We start from the raw sequence: 22,986 nt of genomic DNA on the forward strand, positions 1-22,986 counted from the left end.
ACATCTCAGCCTTTCAGGATTCTGTGTCGGATTGCCAAAATCGGCCAAAAGGGCAGGATTTGAACCCTTCAAAATATTCATTAGACCTATTTTTTTAATAATAAAAAATCCTAACACAAACTACTATAATATCCTAAATAAAAACAACTCTCCATCTTTAACCCATATCTTTTTTGACAGAATTGAGAGTTTATGAAGTCCTTATATATTCAGATTTGGCCAAAAATTTCTTATTGGTGAAGGCTTGAGTTTAGCCAACCATTTTTTCTTATCAAATCCTTTGGGATTGGTTAAAATTCTCTCTCCTAATCAAGCTTTGGTTATGCATAAAAGAAATTAGGCATGAACGAAAGTAAATGTTGATTACAAAAAATCATTTAAGCTGTAATTGTTATTTTCTCTAATAAAATATTTCATGGTCTGGCGATTGCATATAGTATCTCTACAATTTCAAGAGAAGATGCGCTTATGAAACTGCGAAAACTAAAAAAATTAGAGAGAGGCCAGAGGGAAGATACTGAAACTGTATTAATTTCACATAAGGTTATAATGGGTATTCAAATAGGTTTAGTAAAGTAAAATATATAGTTTTTAAATTTTGTATATGAATTTATTAAATAAATAGATTTAGTAAGTATTTCAATGTGTGATGTGTCCAAATAGTCTTACGTAAACTAAATTTCCAAAACAACGAATAATTTGCGATATCAATGCACGTGAATTGCGTATGGTAAACTTCATATTTGGGTCCCAGTGAAAAAGGCACGCAAGCAAGTAGGCAACCGTTTCTGATCTCTATTTGCCCCCAATAAATGAAACCAAGAATTGGGAAAATGATGGACCATTGCCAGTAGCCGTACAGGCTATGGAGTAATGGCGGGCAGAAGATGAGAAGTTGGAAATTTTAAATCATTGCTTCTTTAAGAGGGAAACAAGCATTCATTTCAGCAGAGCTACAGTTGAATTTATTTCAGAAAAGTGACCTGTTTATGCCAGAAGGACAATTGAGTATTGGGTTTTTCAAAAACCTCCCCACTGTCTCGGTAATTGAAAGGAACATTTATGAGAACTAAAACACATTTATCTGTGCAAGGGTGCAATCATCCAACCCAATAGTGTCGAATTTTCAATCTTTTTCCATCACACGTAATTAATACTTACTTAAAAACACCGACTTTCATCCTTCACTCCCTTGATGTTACACAAGAGCTCGAGTTTTGCAGAGGTACAACAGTTAACAGCTGTGCCATAATAACAGATGACAGAAGAGTGAAGCAGCAGCAATGGCAGTAGTTACTACACTGACATGATTGGGGAGAAAAAAAAGAAAAGAAAGAAGACTTTTAAAGAAAGAAATTAAAATACCCCCACGTAGCCCACCAATCTTACTGTACATGAAATACTTCAAACATTAACACCTTAATTAGTTAGAGAAAAACCCCCCCACAACCCCAACAGCCCTGAATAAAACTAAAAAAAAAAAATAAAGCCTGATAAAAACTAACACAATTCATGGAAATTTAAAGAACAAACACTCCTTGCCCATAAAACACTTCAAATGCTAAGAAGATCTGGTGGTGGAGATTGAGGTGGTGCTGGCCGTTGATGATCTTTCTGGTCCTTATTTGAAGCGTTAGGTGAGTCTAGACTAGTTGTGCCTGATGGTGGCAAGGACTCTTCACCCTGTTTCGAGGTAGGAGGCTTTGGCAGCTCTGTTAGAATTTGAACCACTTCACGCATTGTTGGGCGCTCTACAGCCTGTTCTTCGACACAGAGCATTGCAACGTAAAACACATGCATCACCTCATGGAGAGGAACAGAGGGGAGTCGTGGATCTAGTATTTTAAGAACTCCTTCCTTCTTGGAGTCTGTCATTTTTCGAACCCACTGAACTATGTCCACACCATCACCAAATTCTCCAACTGGTTTCCTGCCAGTAATTAGTTCCAAGAGGACTACACCAAAGCTATACACGTCACTCTTCTCATCGACCTTCAACGTGTAAGCATATTCTGCAAAGACAACATTGGATTTTCAATTAAAAAATGAGACGGATATATATTAATTTGTAAGTTTGAGGACAAAATTTGCTCTTGGTCATCTCTGTTACAAAATAGTAATACCACTCCTTGAAAAGGTTACAATCATCAAGATTTTGGACTCTTGTGATTTTTCTTGACATGTACACCTAATTTATTGTCAAAAAGCAAATTATCAGAAATATGTACTTTCAAAGCTGCCCAATATTTCCAATACAGAAGCCTGGGTCTGGTTCGACCGGAGAACTAACATTTTCAAAGCGCCAATCATGTGTACAGAAACCCTAAAGTCCAACTAGATCTAAACACAGAGAAAATTATGGTAGATTGTGCAAGATCTCACTTAATGCACCATGAGTCAAAAGTGCTTTTGGACAATTAATTGAAAAAATCTCTACAGAGAAACAAAATAATTGAACATATAATTTTCAAAATCAAATCAGATACCTGGAGCAATATATCCATAAGAACCGGCAATAGCAGACATGCACTCTGATGTGCCTGAATCTTGCAAGAATTTAGCCAGGCCAAAATCAGCAACATGAGCTTCAAAACCAGAATCGAGGAGGATGTTGTTTGATTTGACATCACGATGAACAATCAATGGTGAACAATCATGATGAAGATAGCAAAGCCCCTTAGCAGCCTCCACAGCAATCTTATACCTAGTATCCCAGTGCAAATGGCCTCCTTTCTTGCCATGAAGAACCTCCCCCAAGCTACCATTCGGCATGTACTCATAGACCAAAAGGTTGGTCTCATGATTAGAACAGAATCCCAATAACCTTACAATGTGCCTATGTCTAATCCTCCCCAAAGTTTGTATCTCAGCATTGAATCCATGATCATGAGAAGAACCCCGGCTCATCGCAGGCAGTCTTTTAACAGCAACTTGATCACCATTAGGCATAAGCCCCTTGTAAACAATCCCTGCACCTCCTTTGCCAATTATATTATCCTCCTTTAAGCAATCAAGAACATCATCACAAGTGAAGTCCAAGCGCTGGAAGGCAGTCAATTTCCAAGCACGAGACTCACTAGCCTTCTTCAGTGATCTTGCCTTGATGATTGCAGCGACTGCGAAAGCAATGGAGCAGACAAGCAATCCAACAACAAGTAACAACTTCACAGAAGCAGATAATGGACCTTTAACATGTGGCTGGTGGGTGCCATTAGCAACACCATCCTTACAAGGCCCCAGATAAGGACCGCAGAGTTCAGAATTACCCAAAAACGAGGTGTAATTAAAGTAACTAAACTGACCAGTTCCAGGAACTAAACCGGAAAGATTGTTGTAGGAAAAATCAACACTAGTTAAACTTTGCATACTTGCTATAGATGCAGGGATGCTACCGACAAGGTGATTTCTTGACAAATTCAGATAATTCAAGATCCTCATACCCGTGAGCTGATTCGGGATCTCCCCAGAAAGTTCATTTCTGCTGAGATCAACAAAAGTTAAGAGCTTACATTGGCTAATCTCTGGCGCAATCCTACCCGAAAACTTGTTGTGACTAAAATCCATCTTCGAAAGCTGCTGTAATTTGCCAATCTCGGCCGGGATTTGGCCCGAGAACTTGTTCCCATCAAGCAAAAGCTTCTGGACACCAGAAAATTTCCCAATACTCGCCGGTAACGAACCCGAAAGTTGGTTGTTAGACAAACAAATTTGACCCAGATTGACCGAGATAGAATCAGACACGGGAAACTGGCCCGTTAAATAATTATCCTGCAGCTCCACTTGACTAAGACTGGGCAACCCGAACAGACCTTTAGGTATAGATCCGTTAAGAAAATTCTCTCCCATACGCATCCGACTCAACGAGTCACATTTCCCCAAGGATTCAGGAATCGGACCAAACAAAAAGTTCCCCAAAGTGATTAAAGTTTGCAAGCAGTTACCAGCACACATATCAGGTGGCAAAGTTCCTGTCAATTTGTTAGACGAAAGATCAAGAATTCTCAACTTGCCATTTGACCCCAACCTTTGAGGAATGCTCCCAGTAAAGTTATTTTCCCACAACTGTAACACCTCAAGCCGCGGCATAACGCCGATAAACTCGGGGATTGCCCCGTGAAGCTTGTTTCTAAACAGATTCAATAGCGTCAAGTTCTTCAACTCGGCAAATGATGCCGGTATCTCGCCAGTAAATATATTGTTTGACAAATCCATGGACTTCAGGCTCTTTAAATAACCCAGCTCTGTTGTTAATGGCCCAGACAGAGCGTTCACTTGAAGAAACAGAGTGTCCAAGTTTTGCAACCTCCCTATATCGGTCGGTATTTCACCAGAAAGCCCACAGTTGGCAGCGTCGAATCGGACCAACGACGATAAGTTTCCGATTTCCGGAGGCAAACCGCCGGTGTAGCTGTTGTAATAACCAATGTACAGCTGCTGCAGCTTCGTTAGGTTACCGATTTCGCCGGGGATTTTGCCTCCGAGTTCGTTACCGGAAACCGCCAAGTATTCCAGAAACTCCCAGATGCCGTACTCCGGCGGGATCTGACCGGAGAAAAAGTTGCCACCGAGATGCAAGTGGCGCAAGTTTCTCAGCTGGGTAACAGCAAGCGGCAAGTCACCGGTCATGTTGTTGTTATACAAGTCGAGTACTTGTAAGCTAGCAAGCTGTGACAGCTGGGGTGGGAATGAGCCGTTGAAGACATTGTTGGAGAGGTTCAGGAGGCGGAGAGAGGAGAGGGCGGAGATCTCCGGGGGAATGGGGCCGGAGAGCTGGTTGGCGGCGACGGAGAGGTTCTGGAGGAAGCGGAGGTGGGCCACGTCGGGGGAGAGAGCGCCGGAGAGGTTGAGACCAGACAGGTCCAAGGAAGTGACGTGACGTCGGGAGTCGCAGGTGACGCCAGGCCAGGTGCAGTGGCTGGTGGTGGCGTTCCACGCGGCGAGGGATGATTGGGGGTCGTCGGTAATTGAGGATTTGATAGAGAGTAGGGCTTTGTATTCCGGGACCGTGCGGGATTGAGAAATGTGGAGTAAGAGGAGGAGAAGGAGGAGGAGGAGGAGGAGTCTCATTATTGCTTTCTGCCTTCTCTGTTTTTGCGGGCTTTGAGAGGAGAGGGAGCGGAGTTGTGGTGCCTGCCGCTGGTGAACGGAGATGCTGGTGGTGGGAGTTGAGTAGAAACTACAAAGTGAGGTACCAGTGAAGAAGAAGAGAAGGTGTGTGATTTTATTTATCTACGATTTTATTTTTTATTTTTTTATTTTTTAAATTAAATCAATAAGGATACCATTTAAAATTATATTTTATTTGTATGGCGGGGCGATTTTTAATCACGCGGACCGGAGACTTTCATTACAGCTGAAAAGGTTCATTTATTTTCATTTTCGAGTTTGGACTCCTATTGTTCTTTAAATAGAAAGAATTTTTTTTTTTTTTTTAAAAAAAAAGGAGGACTATTCTGTTTTCTTTTCTGTTCAGATACATGTGTTCTCTAATGAGGAAGGAAAGGCTAATTCCTTTTTCTAATTCCAAAAGAAATCCAATTAATTTTGCCGGTTGAAATTCTATTAACTTTTGGGAGGCATGAGGTTAAAAGTAAAACCTCACTTTTATTTTCCTGAAATTGCGAAAAGAGAAAGTTACCTTAATTAAGACAAGAAAATAGAAACTTATTAGAAAGTTAAACAAACAGATGCCTCAGCTAAGAAAGAGGCATACAAAAGATCCACTTTTTTCTGTGGATGTCGGGTTTCTTTTGTCCAAATTTTGAAACTTGCTTGCTGAAGAATCCGTTTTTTCACCTTTGAAAATTTCTTACAACTTACTGCTCTTTTATTTTAAAGATATTAGATATGTTATTAAACAAAAGGAACAATCAACATTTTATTTTTATTTTTATTTTTATTTTTATTTTTTTTTAAGAAAGAAGGTTTCTGTTCTTTTAACAATAATTCAGGCAAAGAATTATTAGAGTTTTTTTTTTTTAAACTTTTTTGGGGATCAAAATTTAGTTTTAATAAATATAAGTGTTATTGAGTTGGTTTATTCGAAACATGATTGATTTTGAAATAAATATAATTATATTATTTATTTATTTATCTAAATATTATGATTTTCTTCTATCACAAATTCACGTTTCATCATTCAAGAATAAATGAGAATCTTGCCATTGAACCAGCAATAAAGAGCGAAAAGATAGAGGATAACGACAAAATGATACTCAATAAGGTTTTGAAGATCAGTTGGTTGAATGCAAACAAAGCAAAAAAAAAAAAAAAAAAAGTAAATAAAATTGATCTAATCGAAGCCATGCAGAATAATAAAATCTATGGGAAGAAACATGATGATCTAAGATTATTTTTCAATAGTTAAAATTTTAAACTAGGAACAATGTGGATTTTAGATTTAGAGAACAAAAATAGGATCAATCAATGGAATTTACTCTTTAATGAGTCCTAATTAACACCAAAAACTCGTCAAAATATGCATTGTGTTGCGCATTTAATTATTAATCCCAAGCCTCGGATCCCTGGCGAAGACGAGAAATAATTTTCAGGTACCATTCCAGCTCCTCCTCGTCTTCTTTCTTCTTCCAGTATTATTACATGAATCCAATAATGAGCCGTGAACGTTTGGGTTCAGATACTGAAGCACAAAGCCATGTAAGAAAGCTTACAGCTAAAAGAGCTAGCGTCGGCACACAGTAGTACAGACTGCAGTAGTAGGTAAATAATAATTCCACCGGTCAAACCCACTGTTCAGTACACGCTAGTAAGAAATAAACTTTCATGATTATGATTAATCTTGATCAACAGTTGATAAACCTTATCGATTAATCCAGTGGGACACACGAAGGGCATGAGAATTGAAACACCAAGGGCCCATTATGATACAAGTATACACCACTGAATCAGTGTGATCATAAGGTGGTGAAAAAACAAATATATTCGCGGACTCGTAAAAAAAAAAAAAAAGAGAGAGAAAAAGAAAAAGAACCATCATCATGAAAATTCTCACAAACTGTGCAATATGCATCGTTTTTGCATTTGGGGCAGATGAGTTTTCACCCTTTTTGAGGTGCTCCGTAGAATCTTAGACAGCAGATATAAAGATGTAATTGTAAAGGGCAGGGGAAGGGGGGGAAAAAAAAGAGACGATTAAAATGATTTATAATTATTAAACAGCAATAATTTTGCTGGTGGTTTAAACAATATAAAAGGTAGTCAAATTATGTTGACTGACATTGAGAGGCACGAGAAAAAGAAATTAGCGATTCTCGCTCGCAGAACCCCACTTCTGTTCTGTTCTGTGTCCCTCTTATCTTAGCAAATCGCATAGTAACAAAGTTTCCACCTACAATGCCCACTTTGCCCTTAGGGGGTTGCCAAATTAACCCTGTGAGGTACGGGCTGGAACAAGCGACAGCGAATCAGTAGCACAGGTGACCCCACACAATACGACGCCATAGAATGGTCCCAAAACGGAAGGGCGAGCGGAAAACAGAGGCCACTTTTGCTTTCCGGAAGCGAAAATGACCAAACAGTCCTCACAGGCCAAAGAAAGCGACACCGTAACACGAGGACAAGGTGCTTTTATACAGTTTTATAAGATGCCCATGGTCTCGTGGGCACTTAATGACTGTATAGCAAGTGTCGCTTTCAATGTAACAAAACAGCTCGCAGAGGTTCAAAGGCCATTATGGTAAAGTTACCAGAAAATTTTTAAAAGTTATCAGCCCGTCACACATATCAAACAAAGGTTTTCTCATCAATATCTCTTTTTCGGTATCTCCTTCACAATCCACCCCCACGTTTGATCAAAATTAAGCCAATTATTTTAGGACTACATTTTCCAAATAAATTCAATCTTAGCATAATTACTTGTGATGATTTACAAACTTTCTACCGAAATCAGAAATTGAACTTTCTTTTCTTCGGATAATAGCTTAGAGTATTCTTTTGACCTAAATATCATACTATTACTGATATCACATCGGATTAATAATTAATCTTATAAAACAATATTCAGATTTTTGCTTTCAGTAATGTTCGAGAGACGTTTACTCTATTCGTATTTCATAACGGAAGATTGTCTCTATTCAATAATTTTACCATTAAGGAAGAAATTAAGTAGATAAATTAGCTTAGGGTGCTGTTAGAGTTAAATAATTTTTTTTTGTTCATAAATATCATAATTAATATTTTGTATAAACTAAAAATGAAAAGGGTTAGTTGTGGCTACAGATTATATTACTTGTTTGTTTCTTGGGTGTGTAGTTTTGTGGGAGTGGGTAGAGAGGAGAGATTCGGTGGTTTTATCTGCTTATTTTCAAACCCTTTCACTTCAAACTAGAAAGCTTCGGGCTCAGTTAAACTGTTAAAGGAAATAAATTTAAATATTTTATTTTTAAAAGTTAAAAAAAAAATGAAATTCTCCAAGCCCGAAGCTACTCCGACCCAGAAAACACGTTGTTTCTAACACTGGTTTATTATGTCTTGAACTGCGTTATTTTTGTCCCCTCACACTTGGAAGACTGGGAAAAAGAAAAGATACAACGCTTCCTCTTTGTTTTTCTCTCCTCGTTACAAGTCTCTCACCCTCTTTAAGCCTGAGACAATGATCTTATACGTTGTAATAACAAATTGAAGATGCCACTCCGGCCTTGGCGGAAGTGGTGGGGGCTAAATGTTCTTTATATCCTTCTCTCTTGTGAAATACAAGTGGAGTACGGACATTCTCTTCTGTGAGGGGTTATTTGTATTGGACATGTACTTCATAGAATTCATTGTAATAATATAAGTCCCAATCATGTATATCTGATTGTAAATATCAGTGTAATATCTCTACTACAATAAGCAGTTATTGTAAATATCTGTGTAATGCAGTAATCTGATGATTAATCAGTCTAAAAAAAACAAATTGAAGATAGCGCATTACACAACTGGCGCATGTGTTGGGGTCTTAAAAAATAAAAAAAAATAAAAATAAACGGCGCATGTGATGCACCTACTACAATGCAATCTTGTATAAAATTCTTACTTTCCAATGGCCTCGGTATTCTAAAATCCAATTTTATGCTCTTATTGATGGGATTTGTTACTTTACTTTTGTAATAATATGTATATTAGATTTTTTTGTAACACTAACTACACACCACCAATAATTAGAAGAAGAAATAGGGCTTCACTTGTATCTAGAAAAAAAAAAAAAAAAGAGAATGTGATCAAGGATAATTACGTTTTCAAAAGGTAATTTCAAGCAATAAAGCAAGCCCACTGACTTTGTGTGGTCTTTTACGTTGCTTAATGGAATCAAATTTGTTACCTTCAACTTTTTCGTGACCGTGATGGTGAGAAACTACTGGAATCAAATTTGTTACCTTCAACTTTTTCGTGACCGTGATGGTGCGAAACGACTAAAAGATTTTTTAAATAAAATTTTATTTAAAGAATAAAATTATATTTTTTTTATATTAAAAAATAAAAATATTATCTTATTTAAAAAATCTTATTTAGAGAGTATTTTAGGTCTTTTAATTTAGTAATATATCATTTTTTATCTCATTATTTTTAAAGAGAGAGGTGTTGGTGTTGTAATTGCCATTATTTTAGTAGAGAAAAATATTTGATTAAAATAATATAAATTTATTTTTAAAAAAGTCTTTTGAAAGAAGACCTATTTTTTCACTCTTCTATTTGCTACAAACAAGTATTTGAAGAGTTAAATCAGAAAAGTCTTTTGGCCACGCTAGCTCTAAAATGCAATTGATGTTAATAACTCGGATTGTCTTTCGCCTATCATTTTTATGCTAATATTATACAATATATTGGTTGCTCTTTGAATCCTTATGTGACATAAAGTGATTACTACTTCTTTGTTATTGTTTATCTAATAATCATAAGTATTTATTTAATCTTATAAGTTCTTTTTAATTTTTTTTTTGTTATTGTTTGGTTATCTTTTGAGCGGAGTTTTTAGAGATTAAATAAGCTATTTTGATTCTATTAGTAGAAGTTTAAATTTTTAGGTTTTTGAGAATAAAAGTTGAAAAGCTTTTTAAAAATACTGAAATGTCTAAAATATCATTTATTTTTTGACAATCTTATTTCATCTATTTCATAACATAGCTTAAAAAATGCATATTAAAATAATTTTATATTTTTAATAAAAGCTCTCATTAACAATCAAACAATTAATTTTTTTTTTATAAAAACTTTACTAACAAAAACACTAATTAAAAAAAATTTATTTGAAAAGGTACATGAAATAGAGCCTTAGTAGATTATTATACTTTCCTTTCATATTTACTAGAACTTAATTATTTTTCCTTTTGGATTCACTAGACTCTCCCCCATTGAAATGATGCAAAAAGTTTTAATACTTCATTTGAAGGCGGCATGATTATTAGTTTTGTAGTGTAAAACAGAAAATTTTACACTAAATAAGATTATTACTTGATGTTTAATCATGATATGGAGCAAAATTTTATACTGTTGCAAGTAGAGCTAACCCAAGTTGACTTAGTTTAATTACAAACCTACCGATACCTGCCAGTTTCAAAATTTAAATAACAATAAAACGATCTAAAATGTTGGCGTCCAATATAATTTATACACGAAAAGCTATTCACTGACTGCCACATCAACGTGGTATATATATTCATTTTTAAGTTTTGCGATAAGGCTAATTTGTCATGATCACTATCTTAATAAACTTAGCTTAGTGTACACAGTTCCAAAACGAAAACAAAGATATAATAAATGCACTACTCTTTAATTTATTTATAGTTATCGTTTTCATATATGAAGCCCGACTCCCGAGTATGCGGTATGATGTGATACCACCGTATGTGTATATATATTTATATTATTATTGCTAGTATGGATGATATCATTGTTTGTTATCTATTACCAACACAACGACAATTTGCGTATGGCCTATGATTGACATTTACTTGAGACTTAAAAATTATGAGTTATAATTTATACAATAATGAGGAGTATGTAAAAATCGAATGAAAATGATGTGAGAATTTGTTTATTTCCGAAGAAACTTCCAAACATCGATCATACATTGATAGATACAGATACTGTTAAGATTTCGTTGTCATTTGGTTTTTTAGGGTTCATTACTGCATGTTTTGGTAAAAGCCTCTTTTAGTTTATATAATGGTTTAACCAATTCTTTCGGGTACCAAGCAATTTCTTTTGGTCCTTCAAGTTTTGTAGTCAAATTTTGGTTCCTCACACCTCCTACTTTTTTTTTTTTAATATTGATATTCGGGATTGTAGGTATTACAATTAATATTTACAAACAGATTCTACAATTGGAACCTTCTTCGTGGTATGTACTCCTCTGAAGAGCTATTCAAATTCTTCAAACCCTCTCAAATATTCGAGGGCTGTCCACTCCACTCACGAAATCTCTCTCAAATATTCGAGGGCTGTTCACTCCACTCATATTTCGTGATGGATAGACTGACTCCACTCAATTATCTGATAATTAAGGAAAAATTATAAATAATTCCTATAAATATTTTTATAGAAGTTCGAACTCTTACACTCAACATTATAATTACAAAAACTCTCCCGGTGGACCAAAGACTCATTGGTCCCACACCTGCTACTTGACAATTATTTGCTTCCTCGACAAAATATTATACCACCAGCAATCCAAATTCTAGTCTGAAGTCTCTGTCTCTACAGGGAAACATTTTTTAATTGTCAGTGTACGGGAAAAAGTTGTTGAAATTACTTTTTAGCTTGGGCCATCAAAGGTAGATCCAATGTTTTTATAGCCCATGTTTCAATCCAATTTTATTTATTTATTTATTTATTTTCTCGAGGAAGTGATTTTAGTCATGTCTGTTAGGCATGCGCAATATGCATGAAGTACTACGGATTTAAGTTATTTATATGTAATCAATATCGTACTACAATATTTTACCACTAAAGAATTACAAAATGTAATAATTTACTACTTTTTCATTAGTTGACTTATAAAATATTAATTTTATCCTTACTTTGAGGGGAAAAAAACATATAAATTCTAATAAAGCTCAACAATTTTCATATTGTATCAAAAACCCAAAAAATTAAATAAAATATTACATATACACGAAAAGCTACAAACTAAGTTTTTTGTTATGCATTTATTACAATAATTTTTCATTCAATTAAATATCAGTTTAATTTAATTATTAGTTGTCGATAAAAATTTACATACATAAATATATACAAACAATCATAAGTTTATATCTAATTGATAACATAAAAACTTATAATTTTTAATTTTTATCTATAATTAAATTAAATTAATATTTAATTGAATAAAAATTTATTTATTATAATGATTGACATTAATCAATAATTAATTTTTATTGATAATTAATAAATTTTCCTTAAAATAAGGACAAAAAATAATTAATATATGTTACCTTACTATCAACTATTTTTTTTTTAATTCTGTTATACAGAGATTGTTATTAATATTATATCAGACATTACAATTACAATATTTACAATCATACTAAACAACTGAGACTATCATCATATATTAACCCACTGAAGCACTTATCCAAATATTTTAAACATTCTCTAATATTCGAAGGATGCCTACTCCACTCACATTTCGTAAAGGAGAAATTGTCTCCACTCAATTAGTTAATAATTGAGGGAGAACTGAAACTAACCTCCATAATACTCTTATGAAGGCTCAAACCCTTGCACTCAACATTGTAAGTACAAGACTTCTCCCATTGGACCAAAGGTCCCTAGGTTTCTGTCAACTATTTAAAGAGTAGTAAAATACAAGATTTTGTATTTCTTTAGTAGTAAAATACTAAGATGCAATACTTGTTACACTTATTTGTTATTTCACAATAACTTAAGCATCAAAAAGAAAATAACCCAACTAAAAAATGTAATCAATAATTTCTTGACACCAAACGAAAATGTAACATTGCAAAATTAAAATAAAAAAGAAGAAGAAAATACACAAAAGGTAATTATCCTTATTTCGTAAGCATAGAGTACAAGTGAAACCAGGCGGCTGTGAAGTAATTTGATGGAGCAAATGCAATGAGAAAGAGCTAATGGTGGTCCTTCGAGCAGATTACTGTCTACAGATGGAAGAAAATCCGGTGGATCAATGTGGAGGGGACAATAAATTACCTATCATTTTCGTATTCTTGGGCCGAACGCATAAGCTTGCAATATCAAACTTTATTTGCATTTGAGTGAAGAACTAAACTAAGAAATTTATTAACGAATGAAATATTGCCACTTATATAGTTAGTACCACACGTCCATTAAAATTGACAATTCAGATAATAGATACAAATTGCATTTGTCCCGGATTAGAGATTAATACAAGTATGGTGGTTATGGTTTACATTGACCCCGGATTGAAAATCAATAACCAAAAGTTGATTTATGCGTAAGGTTCAGAGAAAACTAACAATAATCAGACTCGAAAATGTTAACAATAAGTAGCGCTTGATTGTTAACGGAATCACGTGCAAACAATTTATGTTGTGTTTACTTGCTGGAGTGAGAGTGAGGAGTGTGGATTCCTCCTACTCCATCGTTTACTTACTTAAAATGGGGAGGGATTGGGAGTCCCACTCCGTGGGCCCCACCCATTTTTGGAGTGGGGAGTGGGACTCCCATTGGGGGAGGTGGGAGTGGGAATCCACTCCCACCTCTCCCATTTCTACCATTTATTTTATTTTATGTTTTATAATTAATAAAATAAAATAAATAATATTATATTTATTTGAATAATAATATTATATTTAACTAAATAATAATTTACATTGATTCTAAGTTAAAATTATTTTAAAATAATATTATTATATTAATAGAGAATTAATAAATATAATATTATTATATTTATTTTAAAAATAATAGTACTATATTTATTTAATATTAATAATAATAAATACTTTATTCTAATAAAATATTAATTTTGTACTAAATAATATTATATTATTATTTTATATAATAATAAATTTAATATAATTATATTAAATAAAATAAAATAACATTTCATTTTATATTAAAATTTATAATTTATTGTTCATAATTAAGAATATTAATAATTATAATAAATTTACAAATATAATAAAATAAATATTATTCATTAAATATATTTTTTATTAGTTTTGTAATTAAAAACTATAATTCTTTAAATAAGGATAAAATTATAATTTGAAACTATTTACTCCCAATCCAAGACAAAGTAAACACATAAATTGGATTCTGATCTCCATTCCATGCTTCTATTCCAGTGTAAGTAAACAACCTACTCCCACTCCCACTCCACACTCCCAATCCTAGGATTCCCACTCTTCAGGATTCCCAATCCAATCCAAAAAATAAACTCTACCTTAGATATTGACAAAACACAATTAAGAAATCTAATGATGTAAATTAAATGAAGGAAATGGACAGTGGGATCTTGATCTGATGTAAAGTTTTCTGCCAACTTTGTGTCTCTAGGTTTATAAATAAAGGCTAAAAGGATCTAGAAAAGGTAGTTGGCCAAATTTCAAAAGCATCACTAGAATTTTAGATTCTTCCGGACTAAAAGATTGTCCCAAATAAATAAACACTGACTTGAATATCGAAATACCTTTTGTAAGTACATCCTTGAGTTCGATTAGTGGAATTGTGCATCGAAATACTTTTTTGCATGTACACCATTGGGTTCGATTAGTGAAATTGTTCGAAGATCACTTTCTGTAATTCAAAAGCTACTAAGGTGAATGTTGGGGGCCTTGGCCTACGATTTATGAGTATTCAATCAAAAATACTAGTTTATTGGGTAGAGTTATCTATCCTATTTATTTACTCGAGTATCTCTCTTTTACTAATTAATACGGAACACGACTCAACAATCCCCTCTTCGAAGGAAAGCACTGCTGGACTCTAGTCATTTTATCTGACACATTTGAGTTGTTCCACCCCCACATTTTGGCTACTAAGGTCTAGTTCAGACACCAATTGTTGGAGAGGCTTGCCTAGGATTTTTAGGTATCGAATCTAAAAGATTAATTTATTGGGAGAAGTGACTTATTCTACTTATTAACTTAGGTATCTTTCCTTTACTTATCAATGTGGGACACAACTCACCAACGAACAATTATAATCCCTTTTTAATTGTCCATAATTGCCTTGATTCTTATACTTGAAAGTTTTAAGTACTTCCAATGTATTATAATATCATTTTCAGTAAGTGAACATAACTTTCAATAAAATGCAATTATTGGTATGAAAGAAATGTTATGTTAATACTTAGTTGGCATTAAAACGACGCGACTTTTAATTTTCAGTTATTATTGAATTTTATTCCTTTCTTTCAAGAATTAAATGGTATAACAAATTAACAAAGTTTAAAAACTATAGTCGATTGATGAGTACTTTTAGTTATGCATTGGTTTATTAACATGTCAATTATAAGGCAGCCTTTGGTTTAAAATTTTTGCTTGAAAATGCAGAGGTAACTGACAAAGAACAAGATGATGTTCAGCATATAGATTTGTCCATTGCCTTATAGCTCGAGTTATTTTCAGGTTTGAATGGTTGTTGTCATCTGGGCCCTGAACCTCGTAACTGCAGCAAGTGCCGGATTGCAAACGCAGCAGTACATATTCCAATAATTTGTTCCCTAGCGGACAAAAATGTAGCCATGTAAATTCTTATAATGGACGTTTTCAATTATTATTACTATTATTATTATCATTTTCCAATGATACTGATAAAATTTGAATAGGGATTCTCCGTGAATTTCAAAAGATTCCTAAAGTACTGACTGAATGGAATATATTCTGACATTCAAGTGAATGTTAGGATTCAGGATTCTGAGTCTGAGAAGCGGCAAGAAAGAGAGCTCCAGCTCCAGAACCCCCGTGAGAAGGTTCAACTATTACATTGTCTGAGAGTTCATTTCCTAGCATTTCCCAAACACTGCTGTGCAGATAATTTCTGAAGATTCGGTAGTGCTCATAAAGTCCGCCTTCCACATTCACTACGCTTTTCTTCAGCTCAATTCTTCCAAGCTTCTTAATTATTCCCACAATTCCAGCTGCAGCTAGTCGCGCCGCGCGTTCTGTAACAATGTCACATACCTCTACTACAACTTCTCTCGCCTTTGGTGTAGAATCTGTTATCTGGAATATGGTGGATGCAGGAGTTTAATTACCGATAAGTGTTAATAGATACCATTTTGTTGCTTATTTTGTAAAGAAAACTTTACCCCAAAAACTTCTTCAAGTTTTTCCCTGACCAGTTCATGGTCTTCAGACGTGTCTTGATGCATGGTAGCCATGTCAGGTGACCTAAAAACAAACAGGAGAAAACATATCAGAAACAAATAAATATTCAATTATTTCTTACTATGCACACCACTCTTATTTGCCAAGTTACTACATACTGATTATTCATGAATAAATCTCAAGTGTGTAAGTTTTGTTCTCCCTTTGATGACACCTGTGGCTTTTTATCATAAACTGTGTCAACCAATTGCGCTGGTTCGCTGCAATTTGGATCGACACTACTTCCTAATCTTTCATACCTTAATAGGTATGGCAGCATAAGCTTTGGTGGGACAGTATCGCCAAATAGGTCTGCTTCTTTGGCCATCCTCAGCAAAACTCTTCTGACAATCTCTCCCAAATACATTCCTGAAACAAGTTTTTCGAAAATCTGAAATAAAACAAGTATCAGAAACAAATGCACTAAACTCGTGCCAACAGAAACATTCCAATACACAAATGTCATACCATGGAGCCAGGATTCAAGCTTTCAGCATCCAAGGAAGCATCAAATTCGGTGACTGGAAAGGAGGAGGAACTGAAGTTACCCCATTCTGTGCTAATAACCTGCAATGTTAAGCTCAAGTATTTACCATTCAGTGCAATAATACAGGGAATTGAATCATGAAAGTAACTTACAATCTCGCCTGACTTCGGTGATGGACCCTGCCATTTGGGGACTGCTTGTGATGATTCCACATAGGCAGCATTTGTACCCGTTCCTAGAGTAACAGAAGCTACAGAGTCTCTGTTGTAGAATCTGCCTCCAGCCAAACTTCCAATAGTGTCATCAACCTGCTCAAGATCTTAGCTGGGTGAGTTGCGAAGAATTCTCATCTATAATGGGGAACACGAACAACAATTTAATACTATACAATACGTACAGTTTATAGAAGAATCTCGAACATACAGAAAAAGGAAAAGATAAAATGGGCAAACGGAGTTGATTACCAGAGCGTAAACTCGCATATTCAAATCGTGTTTTGCAAGAGCTTGGTTGATGTTGGTTACCAATGTTTCTTCCACCTAATTGCGGTATGTCAAATTTCAGATTAGGGGGACACGTGCTTCAGATTTAATCAACAAAAAGATTCAGTAGTAAAGACATTATATTATACGACGAAATCATCACTAGTGATATTTGCATGGTTTTAATTAAAATAATGCAAAGATCATTGTTTCGAGTTCTCTTCTCCTGTATGTAAAATGACGGGTTAGATTTATATCTTCCAGTATATCTTTTGGTACCAACAGAAATTAAGCAAACTTAACTGTGTCATTGGCCGCAAAATTCTTCCATTTTATGGCCGAGGGTGAGAGTGTTGTGACTTGGTCCACCGAGTGTGACCAGGTGTAACCCAATTTCTTTTCTTTAGCTGAAGTATCATTGCCATTATCCGGATGAGCATTAACAAATTTTGCAAATTCCCCGGCAATATAGTCAAATAATTCCTGATTAAAGAGCAGTAAAAGCCAATGTAATTTTCACTACATTTCATAGAACTGAAGCAATAATAGCAGTATGAGTTAAAAAAGTAATTTTGAAGAGAGCATTGAAATCACACCTGTGAAGTACAGCACATCACATCGGAAGGAATAGAAATCTCTTCCCTATGCAGATCAGAAATAGGCTCATTCTTCCCTCCAAGTCTTGCGCATAAGATCAAAAAATCCGTAGCTCTCAAATTTATCCCATAATAAAGTCCCTTCTCTTCTCTGTCGCAAAAATAAAATGACATAATGACATATTATGTGTGTTATATGATTCTGTATAAAACTCTTGAGAATGAGGGCCTTCGAAAAGACGTAATACCCATTTGGAAGTGAAGCAAGGTAAGAAAGAAGCATATTCAGATCAGCGGTAGTCTCATTGGATGCCAAAGAGGCTTGCATTTCAGACACCAAAGCATTTGCCACCTGCCATAGTCTTGGGACAGGAGTGGCACATTCCCTTGCGAATTTGCGTAGAATTGTTTGAGTTTGCTTCCACCGTTGCTCTTTCCTTCGCCTCCGTTGCCTCACCAGTGCTGCTACCGCCGCAATTGTAGCAGCTGTGCTCACTGCTGCCACCACTACCACTTCCTTCCTCATTCCTCCACTCTTGCTCTAAGACATCATTTTGGGTTTATTTTATTTCTTTTGACTGTGTTCCATTTTAAAATTATCAATTTCTTTTTCCCTCTATTCGAAAATGAATTGAGAGAATAACAGAAATCCGTTACTCCCTCCGTAGAGGAACGGGTATCAAGGATGATGGTTGGAACATCATTAGCAAAACGTGGGTTGTGGCGATTGGGCAAAACTTTTTGGACCAGCGAAATCCATGTTGGAACGTAATTCATTCCTAAAATCCTTCATCTACGTACATGATTTCCAAATGAAACAGTATATTTTGGCCGAATAACGCACACTCGAAAATATGCAATTTTATTCCATTTTTGGGCTCGTTTAAATCTCTGTACCGAACCCAAACTTAGTAGCTCAGCTAACTCCACATTGGGCTTTACGTCGTAAACAATTCAGACTATCTAACAATATTGGATTTTGGAACCTCGTAAGTAATGAAATTACTAATAACATATTTTAATAATATTAATTTCTTGAACTCGTTACCAAAAGAGGGGATCGTCAACACGTTCAAATGTAATAATATTATCGGTGGCAAGAAAGTAAATTTGGATAACAAAAAGAGAGTGAAGAGGAAGGTAATTGAAAGACAAAGATGACGAGTATGCTGACTACCTCTTTTTGCATCAGCCCAGTCAATTACTTTATGGAGGTGGTTCACCAAATGTCACGTAATTCAGTCGCCGGTCAAAGAAAACCTTCTGGTTTTCACCATGCTTTTTGCATTTGTGTCCCACGCTGCCACTCTAAAAAGTAAACGATATCACAGTTGCACTCACCTGAAATTTTTTTAAGTCTAGCAAGATCATACATTTTTCTTTTTAAAATATAAATCTGCATGAATACCCCTTGTATTTTTATTATTGTATGTTCAGAAACATGTGTTTTCCTTTTACATATAGTCAATAAGTTATGAATCATGTGAATAAACCGGTTTCTAAGCTAACAATATTAATCTGTAAGACATAATTAAGAGCTATATACGTAAGTTTCTAAAAGAATTTCATGTTCAAAATAAATTGCTCTGTCTAGCCTCGTTTTTCTGTCTTCGGAGACATTTGATGATCATTCATAATTTAAGAATTTTCTTGTTTTTGTATTTTTATATTTTATTCAGGAATATTATCATTTAACATATTTTTTTTCCTGACATATCACTTCATTATCAAAGTTTCTAAAAATTACTTTTCCTCACTTAATCTTTTATTTTTCTTATTATTTTACCTTCAAACTATTAATTTTGTTAAGAAATTTTTGATGTCATAAGATTATTTTACGAATATCAGTTTATAAAGCCAAAAGTATTATAATATTTATAATTTTATCAATTGATTAGTTTAGATATATAAAATGGTCAATTGATAGAGACATTATTTCTTTGTATATACTTAATTTAGAGTATCAAATTGTACTTCCATAGTTTAGGGTACGTAAACTTTTACTATAATTTCTATTAATTTTGTTATTTTTAATAGTTTGATGATAAAATAATAAAAATTGAAACATTAGATAGAAAAAAGTAGTTGTCATAAATTAAGTGGTAAAATGATAATATATCCCTTTTTATTTGTTACTTGTTACCTGATTTTAAACAATAAGCTAAATTTCAATTGAAGCGTTAGATTATCCTCAAATTTTTTGGACACAAGTCCTCTCAACATAGTTATGCTTTTGGAAAAATTAAGACCATTATAATAAATATTAATTACTAAACCGTTATTTGCAAATATAATAACAAGGACAATAACATGCAAATATGATGGGTAAAAAAAAAAATCCCATAACTAATGCGATTGAGTTTATTTGTATTTGTATCTTTCATATTTATGTACAACCGGAGCTTACTTCATTTAGGTGCCCCAGGCATAACCCGTTAGGTGAGGATACTTTACCATCAAATAAAACATTATGATTATGTACTGTTTGACAAAGAACGTGACAAAAAATTATTTTAATTGTTCTCGTTTTATTTTTGTATGTCGTGTAATTAATTGTCATTTTCATAGCAAAAGCCCGTTTCATTTTGAATAAGCGATCGTTCTTTCTGTCTTCATTTTCCTCCTTTTCTATCTACCTCTTGACTTGCAAATATGTGAAAAATGAGTCTTAGCTAGCCACTTTCCAGTATTTAGAAACCAAAGGTTGAAATGCAACTTCGATGACAAAGTGCACCTCCTCGTCAATTTCCAATGAGTAAAATTTGTGCTGCTAAGACTCATTCATTATACATTATTCATGAATTAAACTTTTCTTTCAATATTTCTGGATAATCTTTGTTATAGAAGAACTTTTATCTCCAGAACTCAGCAGCTACTTATATATATCGTTAATGAAGATCAAATTCATGATTTTTTTTTTAAATGGTTCATGGACACAAGTACATATATACAAATAGAACTGATAAAATAGATCAATGTGTCGTATTAAATTTATACTGACTGAAACACGACTTATTTAATAATCGTGTCAAAATATTAATAATTCATACTCATTTACTCGTGTCATGCTCGTGTCAAATAATTGAATTGTTTCAAATTTCGCCATCTCTATATACCTTTATATACGAATCCAATGACGGAGGTAATGTTAAAACCTCATAAATGAGTCTTACCAAGGTCTAGTATTGGCAATCTCTTTTCAAATAAAAAAAAGACAGCTTTGGAAAATAAAGCTGTGCTTATTTGAATGGATAGGACTGTAAGAGTAGCTTGGAAAAACTTTGGAACAAGTGACTTATATAGCGAAATTAAAAGAAATCAAAATATCACATCATTAAAAAAAAAAAAAAGAACATGATGAGTAGTTAGATTTTACACGCATCACACTTGAAGGTGCTTTCTATTCGACGTTATTCATTCATTAGGAAAGTAAAATCTACCTGCACTTCAGCATTGACTTTTCGTTCATTAGTTCACGAGGAACACACATTAAATGCTAAGATTTCGTATTAAATTTTTTATAGTAGATTCATAATTAACAAATGTATTTGAAATTATTCTAGAAAAAATGAAACAAAAGAAACAAGAAAGCTAAGATAATTATTGTATACAGTCAACCCGATACTAAATATTAGGGTTGGCAATAGGAATGGGATGAGGTTTATCAATCCCAGTCCCGTCCCGTATATGCAAGTGAGATAAAAAAAGGTCTCACTCCCATCTTTATATTTTTTTGGGATAAAAATATGTCATAATCCCGTCCCAAAAAACATGGGATCCTGCGGAATCTCATCTCAATTGAAAAAATTCTCATTCACAGTTAACAATGAGACGGGATGGGACGAGATTTACCAATTCCAGTCATGTTTCCAGTCTCGTTCCATATATGTAAGTGAGATAAAAAAATATTTTACTTCTGTCTCTATATTTTTTTGTGGGACAAAAATATATTTTAATCCCGTCTCAAACGGGATGGGATCCCGCAGGATCTCGTCCCATCAAGAAAAATTATCATCTCTAATGAATACAGAGACGTATAATAGATCGATATGAATATTATGAATCGTACCGTAATAAAACCGTATTTCATTGTGGCGCAAATTAATGTCCACGATCTGTCCTTTTGTAGGGAAAGAATGGTCACATCACATTCTATTAATTTCGTCAATGCAGTAATGTGAACTTAATGAAGAAATTTCATATCTTAAAGAAATTAGAAGAAATCATTTGGTATCAAGTCCTGGCCGGGTGTCCAGCTGCGTGGTGAATGAACATTTAAATCTTAATTAGATAATTTAATCTTGGAGCCAGATTTGCTGGATGCTATTTTTGGAATTCTGTGAACGTGTCAAAAGCAGACGACTCAGAGTTTTCTGGATTGCAAATATAACTTCTCCTCCTCCTGATAATTGATATACCAAAAAATGTGAGTCAACGAGTATCCGTCTGTTAGATGTTTCAATCATCTAGAATGTAAAGCTTGTATCGATTATTGCTGTAGCTATTGGATCACCGACCACTTGGCCAAAGTCCAACTAGAAGGCACAAAATCCATAGAAGTTCTCATTATCATCAATTTGTCTCCAGTAATATTTTTACACGTATTAGCCTGACGACTCTGACTGTTTGATGACGTGGAGCAAAGAGTTGAGGCCTGAGTGAGTGTCAAATGCCTTGTAAAGAAAAAGAAAACCTTCATGTTAGAAATTATGACTTGTTAACATTGACTGATCGCTATTAACTTTAACTGTTGTAATTTGTGAACCAAAGTTGGTTGGTGTGAGTAGTTCGGCACTCTCACTTCTTAAAAGAAGTCAGGAGTTCAAGCTCCACTCTCGCATGGAGTCACCATTTTGGCCAATATTTTACCCCTTATGGGCCGACCCGGTGCAAGTGAGAATTAATCTGGGTTATTGTACGGGCTTAAATGTGTCTTCCATAGTAGGGGTCCACTCAGGACCACCTCATGGTTCAGACAAAAAAAAAATTATTGTAATTTGTGAGTGGCCCAGTAAGATGAAATGATGGATTATCAAAAATTTTATGTTACTTTTTCTTAATTTAACGGTAACTTAATCTCTTTCCATCTATGCGAGTGGGGTTAAAATTAT

The 22,986-nt window shown here is 34.3% G+C and overlaps 2 protein-coding genes across 3 annotated transcripts; both read right to left on the reverse strand.

The window, feature by feature from the left end:
• Nucleotides 1–932: 932 nt before the first annotated feature.
• Nucleotides 933–5,218, reverse strand: LOC18037782 (leucine-rich repeat receptor-like serine/threonine-protein kinase BAM1). The gene is made up of 2 exons (XM_006426115.2): nucleotides 2,487–5,218; nucleotides 933–2,012 (listed from the first exon to the last, which is right to left on the reverse strand). The coding sequence occupies exons 1-2, from the start codon at nucleotides 5,065–5,067 to the stop codon at nucleotides 1,555–1,557; spliced, it is 3,039 nt and encodes a 1,012-aa protein (XP_006426178.1). The 5' UTR covers nucleotides 5,068–5,218; the 3' UTR covers nucleotides 933–1,554.
• Nucleotides 5,219–15,782: 10,564 nt separating this feature from the next.
• On the reverse strand, nucleotides 15,783–18,415 carry LOC18037603 (probable hexokinase-like 2 protein). Of its 2 annotated transcripts, XM_006426116.2 has the most exons (9): nucleotides 18,124–18,415; nucleotides 17,876–18,026; nucleotides 17,583–17,762; nucleotides 17,262–17,336; nucleotides 16,950–17,105; nucleotides 16,779–16,877; nucleotides 16,571–16,701; nucleotides 16,253–16,334; nucleotides 15,783–16,166 (listed from the first exon to the last, which is right to left on the reverse strand). In XM_006426116.2, the coding sequence occupies exons 1-9, from the start codon at nucleotides 18,399–18,401 to the stop codon at nucleotides 15,843–15,845; spliced, it is 1,476 nt and encodes a 491-aa protein (XP_006426179.1). In that variant the 5' UTR covers nucleotides 18,402–18,415; the 3' UTR covers nucleotides 15,783–15,842. The 2 variants fall into 2 exon arrangements, with proteins under 2 accessions (XP_006426179.1, XP_024036660.1); XM_024180892.1 differs by having other exon boundaries at nucleotides 16,779–17,105.
• Nucleotides 18,416–22,986: the final 4,571 nt, after the last annotated feature.

This window comes from Citrus clementina, unplaced genomic scaffold (genome assembly GCF_000493195.1).
Source record: "Citrus clementina cultivar Clemenules unplaced genomic scaffold, Citrus_clementina_v1.0 scaffold_7, whole genome shotgun sequence".
NCBI lineage: Eukaryota > Viridiplantae > Streptophyta > Magnoliopsida > Sapindales > Rutaceae > Citrus > Citrus x clementina.

Bases quoted from the DNA above. Each gene is read 5' to 3' on its own strand.
- LOC18037782 (XM_006426115.2), bottom strand. From the start codon at position 5,067: ATGAGACTCCTCCTCCTCCTCCTCCTTCTCCTCCTCTTACTCCACATT. The intron at 2,013-2,486 runs GTATCTGATTTG...TTGTCTTTGCAG, and splicing joins TTATGGATATATTGCTCCAG to AATATGCTTACACGTTGAAG.
- LOC18037603 (XM_024180892.1), bottom strand. From the start codon at position 18,401: ATGAGGAAGGAAGTGGTAGTGGTGGCAGCAGTGAGCACAGCTGCTACA. The intron at 17,763-17,875 runs GTGTGATTTCAA...CTCTTTAATCAG, and splicing joins TGATGTGCTGTACTTCACAG to GAATTATTTGACTATATTGC. The intron at 16,167-16,252 runs GTAAAGTTTTCT...ACCATATTCCAG, and splicing joins AACTTGAAGAAGTTTTTGGG to ATAACAGATTCTACACCAAA.